Source organism: Brassica napus, chromosome C6 (genome assembly GCF_020379485.1).
Source record: "Brassica napus cultivar Da-Ae chromosome C6, Da-Ae, whole genome shotgun sequence".
In the NCBI taxonomy this organism is placed as follows: Eukaryota; Viridiplantae; Streptophyta; class Magnoliopsida; order Brassicales; family Brassicaceae; genus Brassica; species Brassica napus.
The window spans coordinates 19,830,790-19,847,930 of record NC_063449.1 but is presented as its reverse complement, the minus strand read 5'-3'; the positions used below and the strand labels follow the sequence as shown (position 1 = coordinate 19,847,930).

The window sequence follows — 17,141 nt, the reverse complement described above, 5'->3', positions numbered from 1 at the left end:
TAATAATAAATAGATAGTAGTGTATTTAAATAAATATTTAATATCATGATATATACAGCCTCCATTTCATAATAAATGATGTTTTAGAAGATGTTTGTTATTTCAAAACAGATGATGTTTTAATATTTTATATTATATTTAATTTTATCGAAAATTGTATAACCAATCAGATTGAGAAAAAGACAAAAATAGCACTAAATCAAGTTTTTGTTCCCAAACTAGCACTCAAGGTCAAAAGTCACAAAAATAGCACTTAATGTTTTATCAAAAGTCACAAACTTAGGGTTTAGAGTTAAATGGTGGGGTTTATGATTTTGGGTTTAGGGTTTAGAGTTTAGGGTTTAGGGTTTAGAGTTTAGGATTTAAGGTTTAGGGTTTAGAGTTTAGGGTTTAGAGTTTAGGGTTTAGGGTTTAGAGTTTAGAGTTTAGGGTTTAAGGTTTAGGGTTTAGGGTTTAGAGTTGAGAAATGAGGTTTTGTGGATAAGATTTCAAACTTTGAAAAATAATATTAAAATTTAATTTTAAATGATAATATTAATTACACTAAGAGAAAATGACTAGGATAGCACTAAAAATTTTTTTGTCACAAATATAACCTTTAAAAATAAAAATGACCAAAATAACACTTAATGTTTTATCAAAAGAGATAAATATACACTTATACCCCAATGATAAATTAATTTAGACATTAGGGTTTAGAGTTAAGGAGTGGAGTTTAGGATTTAGGGTTTAGGGTTTAGGATTTAGAGTTTAGAGTTTAGGGTTTAGGGTTTAGAGTTTAGGGGTGGAGTTTAGGGTTTAGAATTAAGGAGTGGGGTTTAGGATTTAGGATTTAGGGTTTAGGGTTTAGAGTTTAGGTTTTAGAGTTTAGAGTTGGGGAGTGGGGTTTGGGATAAGATTTCAGATCTTGAAAAATAAAAAAAATTTAAATTTTTCAAAAGATAAAATGTTATTTTGGTCATTGTAGTTTTTGAGAGCTATTTTTGTGACATAGAATTAGAAATGTGTTATTCTGGAGATTTGCATTTAAACTAATCATACAATAGTGATTTGATGAAATTAAAAAAAAAAAAGTACGACAGACAGAAGGGAAGTTACGTTATTGCCCTTAATGTACAAAAATAGCTGGGGAGCAGCCGTGGAGTTCCTAAAACCCTAGCGAAGCCAAGAGATACAGATACAGATACCCTAATCGATCTGGAGAGAAATGAGCGACGGTAACATGGACGTGGAAGAATCAGCAGAGGTTTCTTCGAAAGTAAAGTCCCTGGAGACCTTAGTCGTCGATGGTTCTTCTTTCTCAAGAAATCTATCGAAACTCTCATCGTCTTCCCGTCTGATCCCGACGAGTAAAGATTTTCACTTTTACTACAACTTCGATGAGTTCAAGCGACCCACCGACGAGATGTCTGCAACCTCGCAGTCGCTTCTCGAGACGATCGGTGACTCCGATCAGGTTTTGGGGAAATCCATTAGGTTCCCCGGGGACATCGAAGAAGACGACGCCGATGATTGGCTCTGCAACGTCAACGATGAATTTCTCGAGAGGTTCGATGTTTCGGTTGATGACTTTCAGAGGGTGCGGAAGGAGGAGGAAGAAATCGGTCGGACTCTATTGCCTCCTGCGTCTGATTTTGAGGATGATGGGTTTCAGATGGTTTATGGTAAGAAGAAGAAACCTGTAATTGGTGGTTCGGTGATTGATGTTAAACTGGCTGAGAGGGATAATAAGAGCTTATCTGGTAAGGCAAAAGTCCCTTTCCATGTACCGACCATAAAGAAGCCCCAAGAAGAGTTTAACATTTTGGTGAACAACGCCAACCAACCCTTTGAGCATGTTTGGTTGGAGAGGAGCGAGGACAATCAGCGGGTTTTGCATCCACTGGTTTGTCTCTTTCTTTTTTTTTTCTTTTACATGATTGCTTGAGGACGTTTCTTGTTTTGTTTCATTATTGACTTTAAGCAGCACCACTTTCTTTTCATGAATGAGATAATTCCTTTTAATCTAGTGAAGCAATCGTCTGCCCTTTACTGCAAATAGTGTATTTTGGTTCTGGTTACACATGCTGTTTAAAGTTGAAAGAGTTATACTAGATGTATAGGCTGTCAGCATTTTTCCCCCCCTTTTTTTTTTAATATTTGTTATATACTCTGCAGGAGAAACTTTCAGTGATTGACTTCGTTGGCAATAGTGTAAGCGAGATGGAACCTGTTAAGCCCCTCCCACTGGAAGAGACTCCATTCAAGCTCGTTCAAGATGTGAAAGATCTGAAAGATTTAGTTGCTAAATTGCGTACTGTTGATGAGTTTGCGGTAATTTCTTTTCTTGTTGTTTATTAGCGCCTTGTTTAACTATAATGTCTGTTAGAGTTGGTAAGAAATTTGATAGTTATATCATTATTATGTAAAGACTAGTCTATTGTTGATAATACTACTGAACTACCAGCGTCATAGTTATTTCAGCATTTTGATTTGTAGAACAAAACGTTTATGTTATTTCGTTACACAAAACGACTCCGATTGTGGAGTTACCAAGGCAGATGCCTCTCTACCCTTCTCTTATAACTGTTCTTTTTGCTCTGTTTAGGTTGATCTGGAGCATAATCAGTACCGATCTTTTCAAGGATTGACATGCTTAATGCAAATTTCCACCAGAACGGAGGATTATATAGTTGATACATTCAAGCTTCGTGTTCATATTGGTCCTTACCTTAGGGAGATTTTCAAAGACCCTAAGAAGAGAAAGGTTTTTGCCTGTGATGCATTAAATTCCTTTCCAGAAGGTTTAAAATATTTTCCTGCACTATGAAAAATCTGTTCATTTAACTAGGTGATACACGGAGCAGATCGAGATATTGTTTGGCTTCAAAGGGACTTCGGGATATATGTCTGCAATCTCTTTGACACAGGACAGGTTTGATTCTAGTTTGAGCAATGACTTCGTAATTTTCCTGTGACGTTTCCTATCACACTAATCATAGGAGGTCCATTTTCTCTTGGTCTGGAAATGGATAATTTGAACCTTTCTCCCTTACAAAGTACACTGAACCAAGTTATTTGGAAGATATGTTTTAGTTAATTATACCATCTAGGCGACAACTAGAAAGAATTTGGGCAACGCTGGATTTTTAGATTCTTATAATACCCTCCTGACTGTTGGTAGCTCATGGTATGTGTTCCAAGACACAAGTCAATAGGTTAAAAATGCTTTGGATTTCATATTGTGGTGATTAAGAAGCAAACAGATTTTAATCTAATTTATATAACTTTTTCCCCTAAAAGTGGGGTGGTTTTGGCTTACATATTCGCTTTTTTTCAGGCGTCAAGGGTGCTAAATTTGGAGAGAAACAGCCTGGAGTTTCTTTTGCAGCATTTTTGTGGTGTTACAGCAAATAAAGAGTGCGTTCTAGTCCAATCTGTTTTCTTTTTCCTTTTCACTCTCATCTTGTCACTTGTATGTCAACTTGTTCATTGCTGCAGATACCAAAATGCAGACTGGAGAATTCGACCCCTTCCAAAGGAAATGACAAGGTTAATTCTTTTCTGTCTTGTGTCTTTTCACTACTGTTCTGGTATTAGTTTTTTTTAGCTCACCTTTTCTTGGAATTCCGTGCAGATATGCAAGAGAAGATACCCACTATCTTTTGTACATATATGACGTAATGAGACTAGAACTGCAAAGAGTGGCAAAGGCTGACCATCAAACAGACTCTCCCCTGCTTGAGGTAATCGCCATTAAACTATTCTGACAAGTCTAATATCCATCTGCATTTTGGTATTTACCCGATCACTATAGTATCTTTCTGTTAGATTCCCACACTGGCCAAGTAGGAAGTAGCTTAAAAAACTTGATGTCATAGCATTGTTTGTGGAATATTATTTGCGGCTAAGTGCGTTGGGTTTATATGGGTGGGTTATGTTGTCTTCTACGCTAGTTGGATTTTCAGTGATCTTAATGCATATTAGCTCCTAACCTAAGTGATTCTAGTTTTGCAACATTCTTATGGTTTCCTAACTCTCGGAGGGGTTCATCGGTACATCATAATTGGTGGGTTTTTGTGTAAGCTAGTTAATTTTCAGTGTTTTTATTGTATATTAGCTGGCTCAGCTAGGTGATTTCCTAGGTTTGCTACACTTTTCTGCTTCTTAAAGAGTAAATTTGGGTGGCATTCATCATGCATTTAATTGTTCTCTGGCTGAATTGTCTTTAGTAGCACTGGCAAAAAAAGTTCGTCAACCACATGTTTTGGGAAATCATATTGTTTATCGGCATTCACATTTGTCTGGAATTGGTGATTTTAACATCTTTGCTTGTCTATATTTTGTTTCATCCAGTAGATGTATAGCCCAAGACGAATAGGCTCTATATTCTTCAAAGTTCTGACCATTTTGACTTACTGTTTCTGTAGGTCTATAAGCGCAGTTACGATTTGTGCACACAACTATATGAGAAAGAGCTTTTGACTGAGAATTCATACCTTCACATATATGGGTTTGTTGCTTTTCCTTCAAAGAATCATTATAATATAGTTTCGATTGTCTCAGCAGACATGGTTTATGTGTTTATTGTTAAAGCCTATTAAGCATTTATTTTTTTTCACTGGCCAAGATTATTTCATGAATAGACTTCTCTTAAGACAAGTTACATAACCACCGATGTTGTTTATGTTATCCTGGTATTTTGTCAGGCTTCAGGCAGCGGGCTTCAACGCAGCTCAACTTGCCATTGTTGCGGTAATATATGATGCATCCTTATTCTGCTTTTGCTTATACTATATGGAGCTCACTTCAAATTTTCTGTTTTGTAGGGACTTTGTGAATGGCGTGATTACGTTGCACGTGCGGAGGACGAGAGTACTGGTTATGTTTTGCCAAACAAACTTCTTCTTGAAATAGGTATATAGCCTAGGTTTTGATTTTTCATCTGCCAGAGTGGATTGTTCTGGTAGTTACTAACTTGGTCTAATGATTGCTATCATTAACAGCCAAGGAGATGCCTCTTAGTGTTGCCAAATTGCGTCGGTTGTTGAAGTCAAAGCATCCTTACATTGAGCGTAATGTTAATTCTGTTGTCAGCCTCATCAAGCATTCGATACAAAATTGTGCAGCATTTGAGTCTGCTGCTCTATCTTTAAAAGATGCGTCTCCTGGAACTGTAAGATATCTGTTAATCTATTTTCAGGTCTCGTTCTGTTTATATAATGTAAGTGCAAGTTTCCAGTTGAAGTGTATAAGCTAATTGAAAGCCGATTAGGGTATTTAATATCCTCTGATACTCAAACCTCCAAAAAAACCATAGCCTAGTGTTGAAAGAATTTAATTTCAAGGGCTAATTGTGATACCAAATTCCTAGTACTGAAACCTCACCGAATAGCTCCATATACTGCCTATTGCTGTATTCTCTATGCCTGCTTGAAGATATACTTCTCCTGTTGTAGGTAATGGAGAATATTGAACCTCTTAGTGAGAGGAAAGACATGTATACTCGTACAGATGACGTAGCTTCTCCAAATCTGAAGGAAAATTCTTTGCATGTTCAGAATAATACCTCGGGCCTCGTCATGGTTGCAGCAGATGCTAGTGAACGGAAGGATTTAGGGACAGGCTTGTTTGGTTCTGCTAAGGTGACAACTAGTTATTTCTTTGGTCGGTGCTCTTTTGTAATCCATGCCGTAGTCACAAAAAACCTTTCTGTTATTTACTAGGGTCCTGCGGCTGTTCTGATCTCTAAGAAACCAAGCAGTGGTTTAGGAGCATTACTGGGAAGTTCAGCCTCGAAAAAGAAATTTCGAACAGATAAGAACGTAAGTTTGTTTAAATTAGAACTCGAGAGTTGGTTCTCAATGCAGAATGATTGATAAAAATGTTCTCAGGTGAATGAAGAGGCGAAGCTCGAACAGATACGATCATCTGTAAACCTGCAATTCCAATCTTTTACCGACAAAAGTTCTGAGTCAAAGTCGGCTACTGGACCATCACCAAAGGAGCCTGAAGAGGTCTCGACTACTATGCCAGCCTCTGTTTCCAAGCAACATGGTGCGACTGCGTTAAAAGATGATTCAGAAGAAGCCTCAGAAATTGCTGGTACTTCTGATAGAGTTTCAGATGCCGAAGTATCTTGTTTTGAGACAGAGAATGTTATACTGTTAGACGATGGTGGTGGGAAGGAAGTTGATGCGGAAGATGAACCAATGTCCCTCTCGGAGTTGTCCACAAACTTTCAGAAATGCTTTAACTCCATGAGTAAGAGCAACAATAAGGCCCAAAAGCCCGAGTTCTTAAACGTAGAACCGTTTGATTATGAAGCTGCAAGAAAAGAGGTGACATTTGGAGAAGGACAAAAGGGAAGACAAGGAGGAAAGAAAGAAGGTGGGTCAAAAGCAGGAGGTCAGAAGAAGGGGTCTGCTCCGGAACAGTCTGAGTTTGGGCAAGGAAAACGCCGTCAAGCCTTTCCAGCATCCGGGAATAGAAGTGCAACCTTCAAGAGTTAGACTCTCCAACTGAATATCTAATCAATGATCTGATATCCGGACAGTCAGTATTGATAGGTTTTGTTTTTATTACAATTCATTTTGGCCGTGGTCAATGGTGACTTTGTTTTACTCATTTACATTGTCTACTACAGATTTTCTCATTTTTATGGGACTTATGGATACAAACTCTTTGGTTTGAAACATCAAAATCTGATTCACTGTTTAATGCATCGACCACTTTAACTCCCGCTCTTGTGGAAATTGTAGTGAAGCGGTTGTCCCCGTGTCATTTCCGTAAGCGTGCAGCAGCAAACGGTTCTACGTTTTCCTTGCAGCTTCTGTAGATGACTTTAACTTTTTTTTGGTTAGCTTTATTTATTTGTAATTCATTCGTTCATTCATTCTTACCATTCATATTATAACTTTATTTTAAAAATTAAATCTTACAATTTTTAAACAATTTAATGAGTCTAAAATAAAACTACAATATATGCAGCCTTTATTATGTTTCTTTTTCTTACAGAAATTATTCAAGTATTTTAAAATTGGAATATTTTTAACAATAGAAAAACATATAGCTACAACAATAAACATTACAGTTACAAACTAAGTCCTACAATATAATTTTTACATCTACAGTTTAACCAGTTATCACTATTACCTCGTCTTTGATTTGTCCCAGAGTCCATCTAGTCTGTAAAGCAAGACCATAATTTATTTTGATGCATTCACTTCACTATTCACTAGTGTCACTTCACCCTTCTTATAAGTTATATGAATGATTTACATAGAAATACACTTTTGTCAAGTTTTGTTATTCAGGGTTCTATTTTTACGGTCTCAAAAATATTGATATATTTGTGTCCCTTAACTGATAGACATGAGTTACAAATGATTAAGTTTGATTTATGCCCATAACTCAAAAATATTATCAATCATGATTATTTTTTTTTATTTTTTGAGTTTGTGTTTGAGTTATCATATATTATCATTGAGGTACAATTTTGTGTTATCTCCTTTATAAAATTGGTAAATCAAATAATTAATCAACATCAAGCAATTTCATATGTAATAGAAGTTGAGGTGGTAGTTATTTTTTTTCTACGGATTATCTTACGGTTACTTTTAATTTTTATTAACAGTTTTATATTTTAATTGCATGGTAATCATTTCTCACGTTTACTTTCTTTCACTTACCAAACCATTTTAAAAAATACGTAACTATTTACCAGTTAGTCAAACATTTTTATAAATTTTCTTATTTGATACTAATTATTATTTTTTAAAAATATTTCTTTAATTTTAATTGTTAAATATATTTGGTAACTAAAAATTTTATATAAAAAATTACGCAAATATATAAATATCTTCCTATAATATATATATATATATATATATATATATATATATATATATCTATATGTCTAAGTAAATCTATCATAAATGTTATTTTCTGAAAAAAATACTATAATTTATACATCGAAAATGTCACCAGTCAGTTATTTAAAAACTTAATAACTCATATTTTTACTGTGAACTCACTACATAAATCTACAAATTTTACCTCATAATTTTTACTGCGATTCAAATTGTAACTTTTAGTAAATCAACTCTAATACATCATGTCACCGGTCGAAACCATAATGAAACATAGAAAGTTGACATTATATTATATATATACTAGGTGTTTTCCTGCACCATGTGCAGTAAATTTTTTTTTAAATCTAACTTATATTTAGAAATAAATTTTATTAAATATTATATATTTTACTATTTTCTTACTAATATTTAATATATATTTGATATATATTAAATTAATTTGTATAAAACTAATAAAAATGATATAACATTGTATAATTATCAAAAATTTAGCCTAAACAATATTTATAAAATTTGTAGGTATATAAAAAACTATTGATCTTGCGATTAGATATTTAAATTTTTAAAAAAATTGTAGAAATTTTTGAAAGCTTTAGTAATACAAATTGTATAATTATACAAAAATAATAATATTTCAAAATTTGAAATGTTATATATGAATATATTTATTTTTTAGATGATGTATGATCTATTACCATATTTAAAAAGTTTACCAAAAGAAAATATCAATATTAAATGTAATATATGAGTTATTACCATATTTTAAAAAATTAGCAAAAATATAAATTAACATTAAATGCAATTGTCCATGTCATATTAAGTTATAAGATATGTCATCAATTTCACTAGCCATGTCATATTTGTTTTGTGAAATTGATTGTAGAAATGACATGTGGCAAAATCACTTCGCAAATATAGTATATGGAATAGTTATATATTTTTTTTCCAAAAATATTTCTTATACTGATGAAAAGGGCAACCCATTGCAAAAAAATAACATGGAACCCTCAACAGGGATGGCCGCGGAATAAAAAAATCTGACTAGTCTACAACGTTACCAAAAAAGATTACACAACCACGAGACCCCAATGTGTAAGACACACTTGAAAATCACACATGCTTCTGCTTGGGAGTGGATACGAATTAATGAAAAATGTTCTGTAGCAAGGAGAACTTGATTAAATTCTCCAAATGCAACAAAGGGGACATTCCGAGTGAGAGGAAGATCAGAAACCTCTTTCAGCTCCTTCCATAATTTTTGCGTTTGAGTCTCAGTATTGAAACTATACACAAAAGCTGTTGAGAAGGAGGTTGCAGATCCAGGATCCAGAACACTGCAGAACATCATTTGTTCAGAATGCTTCAACACCAGGAGAGAAATTGCTGGATCCTAGACAACTACTATCCCGCCTCCCGAAAACTGACACATGTTGCTGTCAAACCCCCAACCCGGGAGAGTACTATTGATCACCACCAAAATATTAGCTTCCTGAGAATGAGTTTCTAGGAATGCTCTGACTGACACATTATTAGCATTAACCCATCTTCTCACACTCCTCTGCTGATCACTACTACAAAAACCTCTAACATTCCAAAAAGCATCTCCATATATATAGAAATTTTTGTGACCATAACCAAAATTATAGAGCACGCTTCTTCCCCGAGAAAAAACTTTGAAGGTTGACACACCGAGTTATTATCCAAAGGAATCTTTTTGTTGCCCCTCTAAAGTGATTTTTGCCTCATTGTTCTGCAAGTCCAGCGAAAACATTTTGTTGTCCAAACCAAAATATCCCTCATTTTCAACTAGAAGAGCAGCTGGAGCAACTCGGGTGGTATGAACTAGGAAGGGTGCTAGAGATAGATGAATTTTGAACCACTTCCGGAACATGCATTGAATCAAAAACAACTTTAGGAGTGACGGTGGAGAGTCCATATGAAGATGCTCAACCTGAAAGGCACTTCTTTCCCGAGTTCTGGAGCGAGCACCTTCAGAGGAACCGAATGATCAGTACCAGCACCAGGAGATTTACCTTATTGATTCTAAAGAAGAAGAGACGTGGTGGCATCAACCACTTTCTTAGTCTTATTATTCTTCTGAGTAGATGAAGAAAATATTGCGCTCACTAGCTAAACAAAAAAACCATAGTTCACTAACTAAAAAAAAATTACACACTCTCTCCTCTTTTCTCTTGCTATCTCTCTCTATCTTTTCTCTACACAACTAATTTTCATTTTTTTCGTTAGTTAGTGAAAAAATATGTATTTCGCTAGAACTTAAAAATTTTAAATTTTTTTGCTTCAGCATATCTTGCTAGGAGACTATTTGCATATTTTTTTAATGCATGAGCACCAATGTTAAAACTAGACACTGATGCCATTGTATTTATCAAAATGCTTACAAGATCACATGTTATATGAACTAATTCACCTAGCACCGTGTTTGACATTTCCACCATTCTAAAACATCCGAGTCTTATAGTTAGTTCCAATCTATTCTTCTAAAATATAAAGTCAATTTAGACTTTCTTTTGTTAGCATTCATAAATTTTGAAATCTTGTTATAAACGAATCAAAATTAAATCAATCTTGAAGAATTAATATTTTTAATTAATATGAAATATATAAAAGAATAAAACTTACCATATAAGAGAATAGTCTAAATTAATAATTTAGAAAGTTAAATATTTTAAATACAGTAGAACCTCTATAAATTAATAATGTTGGAACTTTGAAATTCTATTAATTTATAGAGATATTAATTTACAAAAATTTCCCTATTTAGATTTTTTATTATATTATATATTTATTTTAAGATAAGAAAAATATTTTATTTTAGTGTATAGACATTAATTGTTACTTTTTAAAATTTGAGAGTTATATTAATTTTATTATATTATTTGGTGTATATAATATATAATGCATAAAATTTAAATGTGGTTTTAGATATAATATTACTAAATCTCATCATAAATATATTAAGTGTTAAGAAAACATAAAGATAATTTTATTGTGAGTATAAAACAAATAATATAAGAATAAGTTATATCTTATATAAAATATGTATACATATAAATTATTAATTTATAATTTTAATGGGACCATATATTTATATAGAATTTTATAAAAATTATTATCTTATTATTTTATCGATTTGTGTCAAATTTTAAACCAGCCCAAGTTGGGACTAGCAAAATTTATTAATTTATAGAGATCATTAATTTATTGAGTATTAATTTATAAAGGTTCTACTGTAAGTTAATATATTAAAATATAAGTTTCGGATTTTCGGGCCGGTTTTATTCCAAACAGGTTTAAGTCCAAAACATTTAAAGCCCAAATGAGCTAAGCCCGAAAGGTTCAATTTTTTGTCTTATATAATTAAGCTCGAGTCCGGTAATTTATATGGCTCAGCAAGATCGGGATTAGGTGTTCGACCCCAATTGACATGTCTAATTTGACCAATCACCAAAGTTGTTTAGCCAGTAAGGCCAAATCAAACTCATGAATCGTATGGAATCCAGTTCCCACACCCTCTCTCGATAAGCAAATCTTCTCCCATTTCCCCAGTGAATTTTTCGTTTTGGTAAATTTAAACTCTCCCAAAATGTGAAATGGTACTTGCAAAATTCTCACAAATTTCCAAAGAGATGTAGAAAGAGTTAAAAAATAAATTTGTTTAATACTTCTTTCTCTCTTTTTGATTACTATCTACCAGTCCATTCGTTCTCTCAGTTCAATAATCTTTCCTTCAGAAAAAAAAAACAGTTTGCACTTAAATCCGCTAATATTTTCTGGAGTTATCTTTAATCTACTGTCTTACATTTCTGGTGACTTTTATCAAATAGTAGAGACATTGGTTTGATGCTTGCCCGGGGTGTTTGTTACTTTGATCAATACAAAAGAGTAAACTATATGTATATTACATTAACGTCCTATATTTATGTTACAGTAACTAACATACATTTATGTGAAAAGAAAAACATACACTTATGTGAAACCCAATAACGTCCGATCATCTATTCATTTATTTATTGAGACCTTGGAGAGTTGCATTCAAATCAATGGAAATTCTGCGAGGATCACAAAAGCTGACATTTCCGATTCTCTCAAGTATCTCAACGTTCCTCCCTCCATGAGTTTCACCATCTTCTGTGTTATGTGTAGTCCCAATCCTTCCCTTGATGTATCTTTCCTCAAAGGCTGAAACATCTCTCTTACCAGATCGTCAGGCAGTCCCGGTGCCGGGTGTATTATCCTGAACTCTAGCTCTACTCTCTTCATTCTTTTCCCTATAGCTTCTATCCGTGACATTACCTTAAATGATACGCACAATCCCTTCAATGCAGGAGTGAACCGTATGCAGCTTGAGAGTGTCTCTGAAAGGATTTGCTGAAGCCTTAAGGAATCTCCATACAGTCTCATTAACGAAACTTCTTGAGGATAATCGCAGATGATCTGCACTTTACGTTCTATGCTCAGCTCCATCACTTGTTTTACAACTGCTTCCAGGGATTCCTCAAGGCTGAATTCGCTGCAACCCAGCTGCACATACCTGATTTAAAGACATCAACAAACAAACAAACAAAAAGCAACAGGATTAGAACAGAAGATTCAAGAAATAGTAACCAATCCAATCCAACCAGGAAAAAAAAACAAGAATCCAGGTTACAGTAGTACCCATCCTCGATTCCCTCTATGTCTGAGTCGCTTATGACTTTGGCTAACTGCTCCCTGCATGACACGCTTGTACTCAAGAGCTGCTTTTGTTCTTCATTTAATCCAGATGAATGTAGAAAATCTTGAAGGAAGGATATTGCTTTTTCTGGATTCTCCACTTGTTGGCGGAGATATGCCATTTTGTTCACAGCGCAGGCCATTGCCTGCTCTGATATTCGCTGAACCTGTAGAACGTATTGGAGTTCTGGACTAGGTACTTGCACAAAGCATAAAACCCCTGTAACTTTTCCTTCCATATCAGTTCTTTTGTTTGCAGAAAGCAAGGCCTCGATGAATCTACCATCACGATGGTAGAAGCCAAATAAAAGCTTCTCCATGTTATCCTGGCCAGAACTCACAGCATTTAAAGCTATTCTGAGTTTAGTCAACGTGTCATGGTCTTGAAGTCGACAGCATGAATCATTTGAGGTGAAAACCTCTCCAAGAAGCATTTTATTCACAGCTTCTTCTCTCCTTATACCAGAGAGCTTCTGCATCGCGTCGTTCCACTCTGAGCATAACCCATTCTCAGTGGTCATAAAAATTGGTGGGATTAGTGTTGAAGGGCTCCACATGATTCTGGCGTAATCTCCTTGCACGCGGCTATACTTCTCAATAAGCGTCTTCTGGCCTGTAACATCTTGTCCAATGAAGCACACACCATGAACATTATTCGTTGTATCTCTGCTACAGCAAGTGTTGACGACTAATTCAATAGGACTGCTTTTCCTTTTAGGACCAAATGCTCTGATCCTGATCTCGGCGCCACGTTCTTCGCTACCTATTATGTATTATGAATGAATATCTGTGAAAACTAAATATAAAAGGGAACCGGAAAAAACACAAACGACATTTGCTTCCAAATACTGACCTTGGAGAGCCAATGCTAACATGTTCTTAACGGTTATTGCGGAATCATCTTCAACGATATCTGATACAGGTTTGCCTATCGCTTGTTCAACAGCCAACCCAGTCACCTCAGCCGCTTTTGAATTCCAACCGTTTATAACACCAGAGGCATCAGCCGCAAAGATCGGAACAACAGCTGTGTCAATCAACCGCACCATTTCGTTCACAATAACGCACATTTCATCCACCTTCTGGACTCTATTATCCACAAACGGCGGCACATCCACAACAGTCTCTGGATGCTCCTCTTGCAATGAGCCTTTTATGATCAGCTGCAGAGAATTGATAGCATCCATTTCCATGTCATCCCAGGGCATACTTTTCCACCGGACTATTTCCATAAAAGCCTTGAACGAGGATCTAGGATGCTGCATCCTTTTACCATCTCTGTCATCAGGATCATGTCTTGCACCACCCCACTTGATCTGTTTTGCAGTGCCAGAGCGGAACCAGAAAAGGAAAACCTTTTGGGTAATATGTACGGCAGCCATTCCACAGATTGACTCCCCGAGGACGGAAGCATCCGGATAGCCAGACTCCATTAGACTTTCAGTGGTAAAGCCACTGTTTCCTCCTCCTTGACTTTTAAGAACCCAATCGATTATATCTCTAATTTGTGTCTCTGTAGGAGTAACCCCTAACGCCCAGAGCTTATCTCTGTAATAAAGAGCTGCTCCATCACATTTAACAAGATCCATTATATTTGGAGACTGAGTGACTATACCTATAGGTGCATTGCGGAAAAGCATGTCACATAGCACACTCTGAGTTTGCAAAATACGCTTCTCTTTCAACAGAAGAGCTGATTCCGCTTCCTTGTTGATCTGCACGCCAAACACCTGAGTCAAGAATTCACAGGCATATCTCAGAGGAAACGGGACGACCCTAGGACTTGCGTGATGGCAAACCACTAAGCCCCATAATGTTCTGCCTGTCTGCAAATCTCTGTTCATCTCATCACTATCACTACCATTGATCGTTACGGACATAACAAGGGATGCCACTGAGCCCATATTACTCATATACTGCGCGTGACAGCCATGAGGAGCTCTCAGAGTAGATCCAGAGAGAGTAACCGGCTGTGAGAGACTCTTGTCCTGGACTACTTTAACTGGAGCAGCCGAACAATCACAAATCATCCTAACCTTGTTTCTCATAAAGAGAAATCTAGAGGCTTGTGGTATATCGGTAGCCGAGTAATGCAACCCAAGATAAGGTTCCAAGTCTGCCTTACAGCACTCAGCAATCACTTCCCCATGCCCATCTTCATGGAACTTATAAACCATCACCCTATCATAACCGGTTAACTCACTAACTTCCTTGACCAAAGCGTCACAGAGCAACGACATATTCCCACTAGGCAATGCCTGCAACCTCGAAATGGATTTAGCAGCGAGCTTGTATGACTTCAACGCACCAGCAGCAGTGACTGGGACCTCATCAGGACTGACTGGCTCCAAATCGATAACGAGACCTTGTTCAATTCGATGGAGAATGGCATAAAAAGGCTTGCCTGAAGTCCTGCAGTGAAGCGTGATAGGATTCAGAATACTAATCTCACCAAAGTCAGCAGCTTTCTGTAAAGCAGAAGAGCCTTGAGACTGAAACAGAGATTGCACATCAGTTCCGATACTCAGCGCTTCACGTTGCTCTGTGATGCTAGGCACAGTATGTGGAGTCAAACCCAACATCTCTTGCGTGTTCTCACTGAAGGCAATCACTTTGAGGGTTTTGTCGTCAACGACGATTAAGCAACCAAAGGGCTGAATCAACATCCCTCTCTGAATCTTCTGTAAGTAAGATGAGACGTCTGAAGAAGAAGGGATGTCGTAGGAGGAGGAGGTCGGCATGTTCACGTTAATTGAAGCTGAGTAGTCGAATAAACGCTCCGATTCCTCGAAACTCCCGTGGAGCTTTGCATCAGCGAGGACTTGTGAAGTAACCCGAGAGTTGTTTCTGGATCGAGTTGAACAGCTTCCCGAATTGCTACCTGATGACATTTTTTCTTTCTTCTACTCGGATAGGATTCCGTTTCCTGCGATTTATTCGAGAGTTTGCATCTTTTCTTTGGTTAGTGAGAGAAGAATCAATCCCAGAGCGGAGAGGAAATGGGTAGATTTAGGCCTGGGCATAAAATCCGGAACCCGAAATCCGAACAGAAAAACCAGATCCGTTATCCGACCCGAAACGTAAAAATACCCGAACGGATCTTGTAGGGTGGTACAAAATATATCTGAACCCGAACTGGTAATCCAAAAAATTCAAAATTAATAGTCAATATAAATATTTTGAAATATATATAAGTATTCCAATTATCAAATTCAATATTTGTGGTAATATTATATATAATAATAAATATTAAAATTCTAATAAATGCTTTAAGTATACAATTAGTTATAAATAAGTATTTTATAATTTGCTCATTGAAATAAAAAGTCGACTCTCTATAAGACAATACATATTTTTTACAAATGATGTTTGTTTTCATGTTTGATTTAACATTTTATTGTTATTTTATCAATTTTATATGTGATAGATTAATTTTTATTTAATTTAGATGTTTTTATTTATGTTTTACTTCAAAAAAATTATTTTTCACTTTGGTTATATCCGAACCGAACCGATATAACTCGAACCCGTACGATATATGATTACTTTATGGGTTTTATGATGCAATACAATTTTGAACCGAACCCGAAGTGTTATTATCCGAACCCGACCCGTACTAATAAAATTTTAGTATGAAACCTAGAAGCGTAAACCCAAAAATTTGAAAATCCGAAAAACCCTACCCGAATGCCAACGGATATCCGAACGTCCAGGCCTAAGTAGATTGATTCATTAAACGGCATGCGTTTTATATCTGGATAGAGTAAATTGCGTGCCATGTAGAATTGAAAGAATCATGGACTACGACTTACGAAAACTCTTCACGCCTCTGCCGGAGATATTAATTGTTTTCGTTTCCACTTTCTAAGCTGGTTAAAGGCAATTTACTCTAATAATATATTTTAAATTTTTGTCATAAAAATAGTTAAAAAAAAATAATAACTAAAATAGCTAATTTTTATTTTGAAAATTTTAAATTAAAAATAATATATAAATTTATCAGAATTATAATATTAGATTTGTTTATTAAAAAAAACAATTAAAAATGTATTTTTTTATCGATTTTTGCATTTCATAAGCCCGAAGGCAGAGGAGTACAAACACATGAGCAAAAATATTTTATACGTGTAAGCACAAAATAAAAAGGTCAAGAAACGTGGCGCAAATGAAGCATGCAAACCGGAGTCTTCCACCGTCGGCAGTTCTCTGCATCAAACCACCGTCTGTATATCATCTTCACCGCCACAAAGCTTCCAAAGAGCACTCTTTGACCTCCAATCTTTCACCACAGCCGTTGTTTGGATCCAAGACTCCTATCTATACCAATTGATAGAAACAGAGAAAAGACTCAATTAATTTAGTGAGGATTTTTTATCGGACCATACAACGATGCCGACTCTACTATCCCCTTACATCAACTAAAATAAATTCATCATCAGAGTCTTCCTTTCCTTCAAGGATACTTTACTCTTTCACCGATCACAGATCCATTCAAAGATGAGTAGAGATTTACTCCTTTATGAAGTAATATGTGCATAATCGATAGAGAAG

The 17,141-nt window shown here is 35.5% G+C and overlaps 2 protein-coding genes across 3 annotated transcripts; one reads left to right on the top strand and one right to left on the bottom strand.

Annotated features, from left to right (window-relative positions):
- The first annotated feature begins 1,140 nt into the window (after positions 1-1,140).
- On the top strand, positions 1,141-6,699 carry LOC106415808 (protein RRP6-like 2). Of its 2 annotated transcripts, XM_013856605.3 has the most exons (14): positions 1,142-1,885; positions 2,158-2,313; positions 2,588-2,746; positions 2,831-2,914; positions 3,320-3,399; positions 3,481-3,531; positions 3,617-3,725; positions 4,410-4,492; positions 4,689-4,734; positions 4,809-4,896; positions 4,986-5,155; positions 5,439-5,624; positions 5,706-5,804; positions 5,874-6,699. In XM_013856605.3, exons 1-14 carry the CDS (start codon positions 1,208-1,210, stop codon positions 6,489-6,491), a joined length of 2,607 nt encoding a protein of 868 aa, XP_013712059.2. In that variant the 5' UTR covers positions 1,142-1,207; the 3' UTR covers positions 6,492-6,699. The 2 variants fall into 2 exon arrangements, with proteins under 2 accessions (XP_048616504.1, XP_013712059.2); XM_048760547.1 differs by having other exon boundaries at positions 1,141-1,885; positions 3,320-3,531.
- A 5,057-nt stretch (positions 6,700-11,756) lies between these two features.
- Positions 11,757-15,585, bottom strand: LOC111212637 (phytochrome C). Its single transcript, XM_022714211.2, has 3 exons — positions 13,444-15,585; positions 12,534-13,353; positions 11,757-12,408 (listed from the first exon to the last, which is right to left on the bottom strand). The coding sequence occupies exons 1-3, from the start codon at positions 15,479-15,481 to the stop codon at positions 11,910-11,912; spliced, it is 3,357 nt and encodes a 1,118-aa protein (XP_022569932.2). The 5' UTR covers positions 15,482-15,585; the 3' UTR covers positions 11,757-11,909.
- Positions 15,586-17,141: the final 1,556 nt, after the last annotated feature.

Coding starts and splice junctions, on each gene's coding strand:
- LOC106415808 (XM_048760547.1), top strand. CDS start 1,208: ATGAGCGACGGTAACATGGACGTGGAAGAATCAGCAGAGGTTTCTTCG. Junction 4,735..4,808: donor CTCAACTTGCCATTGTTGCG/GTAATATATGAT, acceptor TCTGTTTTGTAG/GGACTTTGTGAATGGCGTGA. Junction 5,805..5,873: donor AATTTCGAACAGATAAGAAC/GTAAGTTTGTTT, acceptor AAATGTTCTCAG/GTGAATGAAGAGGCGAAGCT.
- LOC111212637 (XM_022714211.2), bottom strand. CDS start 15,481: ATGTCATCAGGTAGCAATTCGGGAAGCTGTTCAACTCGATCCAGAAAC. Junction 13,354..13,443: donor GTTAGCATTGGCTCTCCAAG/GTCAGTATTTGG, acceptor AATACATAATAG/GTAGCGAAGAACGTGGCGCC. Junction 12,409..12,533: donor ATAGAGGGAATCGAGGATGG/GTACTACTGTAA, acceptor TCTTTAAATCAG/GTATGTGCAGCTGGGTTGCA.